Consider the following 6217-nt stretch of genomic DNA (forward strand, 5'->3'; position numbering starts at 1 on the left):
AATTAGTGACGATTTTGTTTACTTTTTCACGGATTTAGACGGATAAATGCTACCATCATATTCACCAAAAAAACGTAAAATTATACGTATAACTTACGTTACACTGTTTAGGCTTCTTATCCAACCTTCTTTAATTAAATATAGAAACAATTAATGAGAATATTATCTTTTAACGAGAATGTATTTTAACCAAAAAGAAGAAGTAACACATTATTTTCTAACGCCGTTGTGGCTACAGTTACCACTCTTTAGTAACAAATTATTAACGGCAAGTTTTTCTCGTAACATAATGCAGTTGTTTAATTATTCTATAAAAATAAAAATTTAGAAAGATACTTTTTAACGTTACTTTTTCAAATTATTTGCATAATTTACACGTTCTCTGATAGACAGTGAAATTATAAATAATGACTAATGTAAGAACTTGTCTCGATGTTGCTAAAAATCGATGTCTTAATTATGTAACTAAATAAAACAAAGTTGTTACTTCTTATAAAAGCTTTAAGATTAATTTTGTTTATATTTTGAACAACTTGTTTTTATGTCTTTCTTTATAATAATACATAAAATATGTATATAGGGCATGTATAATTATACATACATAGATTATTAATATATATATATGTATTTATCTGTAAAATGTATATATATATATATATATATATATATATATATATATATATTTTATATCAAATTCCGTATCTTATCAAGAAACACGGTAGTGTCTCATGCCAAGTATACGCGGAACGAGAACGACCGTGACTCTTTTACGCGAACGCACGAGTTGCGAGTATTGTCCCTTTACCCGAGGATTCCATGATATATTCTATTTATGATTCTATTTATACCACTAAAATTTATATATAATATCAGCATTTTATATCAATATTAAGAAAAGTGTAACAAAGAAAGTAGGGGAGATCTTGACACAAAAGGCAAGTTGGCATTGCGTTCCGTCTATATATTTATGGCGAAAGAAACAATAGAAATGTTATTACAAAATATCTCTTTTATGATATAAATACTTTTCCCAAAGTTTTACTTAAACCAAACAAGTATTACAATAAAAAAAAAAAGAGAAAACTCTGATTCAAGAGGTGGCAAGTAAATTTTCGAGCGTCTCAAAATATTGTATTAATGTTCTTCAGCTTGAGAAGTAAATTAAAGTGATGTATTATTAATTGAAAAGAAAGTTTCTATTGCTATACGACATGCTTTTTTGAGTAACAACAGTAATTTATTGTAATAATAAAAAATCAAATGCTAAAATTGTGAAAACTGTGCCAACGAGCCCCGGTATCCTCTAATTACTTCTTAGATATTGAGTAACGGTATAATGATAAAAAGTTTCTTTTAAAATATTTTTTCTACCCTAGTTTCAACCTAATTAATTGATAAAAAAGGAGTACCCGTCAATGTAAACTAAGCCTTTATCCTGGGCCTTCTTCAAAGCTTCCTTATGTGCTTCTACAATATCATAACTGGCGAGGGACACAGATGCTCCGAGATGTAGACACGCATCGATTTTTTCTGCAACGGCTTCTGATACTGGTATCATAACATTTACCGGTATTCCAAACTCCTTTCCAAAATGGCAGAGGGTATGTGCGAAACTGCCCGTTGAAGTTGTTATCACGCCCTTGCATTGCTTGTTCGATAACCGTAGTAGAGAATAAACTGCGCCGCGTGCTTTGACGCTGCCCATTATCTGGTGTAATTCTTTCTTCAGAAAAATTTTAAAACCTTTGTCGCAAAGAAGTTGACTCTGCAATCATATTACATTCATTTAAAGATCGGATTTAGACTAGTCTTAATTCACGAATATTTTGTTTTACAGTGTGTTAATCAAAGATATATATTTATAATTATAATATTGCGAAGAAAAAAAAACACATTTTTACAAGATCTACAGATGTTGAGATTTTTAGAGTTACAAGAATTTGATATTGAAGTATTTGTAGACTGTGGGTCGTCTGCTTTTTACATATTTGTTAAATATGCGCTGATAAAAGTGCGAAAGTAAAATAGTTACATCATATAAAGGAGATCTATGGTATTTATTACCTCGTCACATGGTGTCATCTGAATGGTCTTGTCTCTTATTCTCATTAGTGACAATGCCGATTGGATTTCATCATATGAGAGCTTCAATTGTTCCTTTGGTTTTGATAATTTCTCTCCCTTTTCAATTAGTTCCTTTTCATTGTCGCGAAAATTATTTATAATGTACATTATTTTAATAACATTCTAATATAATTGAGGAATATTTTTATTCCTGTATATACTTCAGAAAAATATTTTTAAAATACGAAAATATAGTCACAGATACGCATTGGTACCTATTCTGCGTGAGTATATTGAGCTTTAAAATAAAACTACGATTAATCAAATCAAACATACCCAACTTGGTTGTGAGTCTTTATATAGTGGGCGGACCACATCATAAGAAAATGTCAGTTCATCCTCTTTTCTTGGTTTCATTTCCATTCTCTCTTCTGTTTTCTACTTTATTAATAGAAGGAATACGGATAGAATAAAATGCTATTTGATGCTCTTCTGTTTTCTACTTTATTAATAGAAGGAATACGGATAGAATAAAATGCTTATTTGATTGTCCTATCCTGAAGTTTCTGTTTGTTTCTGCTGTGTGTGCTGGTAAATGTTTTTATAATTTCGTAACTGAAGCAACCTTGAGAGAGAGATAAATAAATACTCGATAAATAAATAACTAATATAATGACTTCATAGAAATTAACTAGAAGGACATATAGAAATAAATCTGCTATATGATAAAATAAGTATTATATTGCGCAGTTATTTATTTCTGCATTTGTCCTGCATTCTACATAATTTTTATTTTAGAGATTTTTAGACTTTTATTTTGTTTTCTTATTATTATATATTAATAAAGAGGACCCCGCATAAACAATTTTTGTAAAAATGTAAGCCGCTGATGCAAGTCCAAAAGGCAGGGCTTTTAATTGGAAAAGTTGACTCTGAAAACGGAAACGTAAGAATTTTCTCTCCTCCTGATGGATTGATAGAAGCAGGTACGCGTCCTGCAAATCGATAGAAGCAAGAAAATCGTTTGGAGGCGTTCGTGGGCGAATACCGCCACTTCCTGTACTTATGTAATGATTTTCCCATCTTGAAAATCCTAAATTAAAAAATATCTGATAAATAATAGAAAAACTACTGAGAAATCGCACAACAGGAAAACAATGAAGTGTCGTGGACGTATACTAAACAAATGAAAATATTTGCCTATTTTGCGTATAACAGGATCTAATTTTTCATCATAGATTATAGCTGCTTCTCTAAAAATCATGAATATAGTCATGAATATAATCATAAAAGCACTTAATTATAAAGATGTATACGTTAAGAACGTAAAAAAAACATTTAAAAGCGCATATATAAAGTCGTCGATGGTCGCGCTTTACCAATTCAATTATGAAATTATAAACTTGGAAAATCTTTTTGTTTATTAAAAAGATAAAGATTTTTGTAATTTTATTAATATCTGGAGACAAAAGCTCTATAAATTTTTAAATTGTATTGTACTAATAATACTAATAAATGCTTAAATCGCGCGTATTGTATCACGACGAATTTTGTAATATAAATAGAAAAGTTCTTATTATGTATTCGCCTATTGCAGCAATGTATTTTCATGTATATGCATATATGTACAAAATACATAAATTAACATCTATAAATGTTAAAAAATTATCTTATTTTTTAAGAGTTATATATATAATTGGATGAATATAAAATAAATAGAGAAGAAATATATTTACAGTTTTTTGATTATCAGTTCATTGATTTGTGCAGACAATTAAGTACTTCGTAATCTATTACAACACTTACAATCTTCTTGTTGCGATAGAAACCGGAGAGCAGATATCTCGGCAAAAGTGCATCCTCCGATAAAAAATACTAGTATTAATTTTGGTGGTTCCGAACTAGAATCTTCGCTGGTAATAGAATTTCCTGAAATAAATATTTATTTTTTGTTGAAAATAAAATAAATTTTAAACAAGCTATAAATAAACCAAGATTTAGTCTTAACTTACGTCTTACTGATGAGGATACATTGTACGGGACGCTGCTTATGGTAGGTCCTGGTAATAATCCCATCACGTCGTTCAATCCTTGCCATCCGTTTAGTTGTACCAGTTGCTCCGCTAGTCTCACGCTCAGCGGTGCATATATGGAATGTACGTAACTGATATCTTTCGGTGCTATTTCACTCTCGTCCTCGACAGTGAGCCTCAATGCTTTTCTTAAAACTGCGTATTGTCGCACTGACTGCTGTTGCTTCAATAATCCAGCCTTTTCCAGATTTAATATAGTTGGCAAATGTTGGAATCCATAAGTGTGAATTATTTCTCTCTTATAGTAATCTAGCAGTTTTGGTTTTAGACCGGAGTTTGTCAACGATTGTATGCAAAGGAGACGTAGAACTTTGAGTAACGGTTGTTGCTGCGCTATCATATCTTCGATGTACGCATTTGGCTTGTCCGTGTCGATACAGTTTAACAGTTCTTGCTCGACTTGCAACGATTCCAAAAAGTTGCTCGAGTCGGTTACCTCTTTTATCATCTCGGCGATTGTGATGTCTAGTTAAAGAGAAATTACGATAAATTATTAAAACAAGACCAAAAAGAATAAATATCGCGAAAGAATCGGAACATGAATCCGTATACATGTATTTATTACTTACGTCTTACGCTAAAGATTGCTTTGTTGCATATGTGGTAATCTCGCAACAAACTGTTTAATTTCTTGAACGCTCTTGTCTCCGTGTCTCTCGTCAAACTGTGATGAAATTACTTTAGCTTTCTTACTAAGAACTGGGCCAACACCATTGAAATTTTTATCTCTGCAAGAGTAAAATGTCGTAAAGAATTGTCAGAAAGAATTTTACGTAGTTACGTACCTGATCTCAGCAAAAAGTTCTTCTCCTGAATTTAATATGATTTGTTCCTTATCGTTTAGAGACATTGATGTGGGAGAATCGTCAGAATCATGGAATTTTCTTGCAGGTAATTGCACAGTATCTAAAATAAAAAAGATACTTCTGTCACTACGCCACGTATCGTATACACATTAAAAGTATATGTTATAAAATTGCAATTTTAAAATATAGAAAATATATAAGGCCAATACTTACTGTACTTTATTCCGTATATTTCATCGATTAACCCTTCATATGTCAACTGCGTAACTAGAGGCGAGAGTAAATCTATAGATCGATCCAGTAATAATAAGTGTTCAATGGCAACGGAGCCCGAGACCGGGAGTGATTTGTTATCTTCCTCTTCTCTATTTAGCCTTTCCAGCAATTCCCAAACCTTGCTGGCAGCTGGTCCCCTTCCCGTGACTTTCGAGATTTTCCCGTACAATTTTTGCAAGCCTTGTATGGCCTGCGCGATTTGATACAGGCAAGTGGGATCATTTTCCAAGTGGAACACCTTGAAGGATCCGCTCACTTCCATCGATAGCAGATCGTTGTCAAACGGAAAAAGATCACATTTAAATTCTTCTATCAGCGTGAAGCTGCCAAAGACACCGCGATTCTGGAGCTTCTTTTGACAAAGTAGACTCTTGTGTGGCACAAAGAACAAGTGAAACTCTTTACGCGGCCTCTTGCCCTCTTCTCTGTATAAACACATGAATAAATATATTTTTAAATATTTTTAAAAATATACAATTTATATATATGTATATATATATATATATATGTATATATATGTTAGGATTATAATAAAATTTAAAAGTAGCAGTATCGTTTCATATCCGTATCAATACGCAATTTTGACTTTATTATTTGCACATGACTTTCTTTTGGATCCCTTTGTTAATATCATTGAATATATGGCTTATCTACAATAGCCACAAAAGTATGCAGTAAGACGTAAGCAGTAAGCTATTAACTAATGAGAATTTTTTTTAATTCAAGAATAATCAACTAGTTGGTCAATAGCTTACTGCTTATGCCTTACTCAGTCTTACTGCATACTCTTACGGCTATTGTAGGTAGACAGCTATTGTAGACAGGCGAGAGCCATTAGATACATTAAAATATGTCACATATGTATCTGGTGACATATTCGCTGTATACCTACCCATGAACATTCTCGGTAATCAGATCCATGAGCTCTAACTGCGGCCTCGAGATGAATATGACATTAGTAATGTTAGGCGGTATTGT

The 6217-nt window shown here is 31.9% G+C and overlaps 2 protein-coding genes across 2 annotated transcripts; both read right to left on the bottom strand.

Moving 5' to 3' along the window:
• Positions 1-700: 700 nt before the first annotated feature.
• Positions 701-2196, bottom strand: LOC112465592. The gene is made up of 2 exons (XM_025033195.1): positions 2065-2196; positions 701-1765 (listed from the first exon to the last, which is right to left on the bottom strand). Exons 1-2 carry the CDS (start codon positions 2107-2109, stop codon positions 1388-1390), a joined length of 423 nt encoding a protein of 140 aa, XP_024888963.1. The 5' UTR covers positions 2110-2196; the 3' UTR covers positions 701-1387.
• A 215-nt stretch (positions 2197-2411) lies between these two features.
• On the bottom strand, positions 2412-6214 carry LOC112465590 (vacuolar protein sorting-associated protein 33A-like; the record flags this gene model as incomplete). The annotated part of the gene is given in 7 exon segments (XM_025033194.1): positions 2412-2689; positions 3871-3993; positions 4077-4622; positions 4734-4885; positions 4943-5063; positions 5177-5664; positions 6132-6214. Coding segments are annotated over 7 exon segments (1599 nt in total), but the record flags the coding sequence as incomplete, so codon positions are not given.
• Positions 6215-6217: the final 3 nt, after the last annotated feature.

The sequence above is a fragment of the Temnothorax curvispinosus genome, unplaced genomic scaffold, assembly GCF_003070985.1.
Source record: "Temnothorax curvispinosus isolate PA1 unplaced genomic scaffold, ASM307098v1 QBEX01015361.1, whole genome shotgun sequence".
NCBI lineage: Eukaryota > Metazoa > Arthropoda > Insecta > Hymenoptera > Formicidae > Temnothorax > Temnothorax curvispinosus.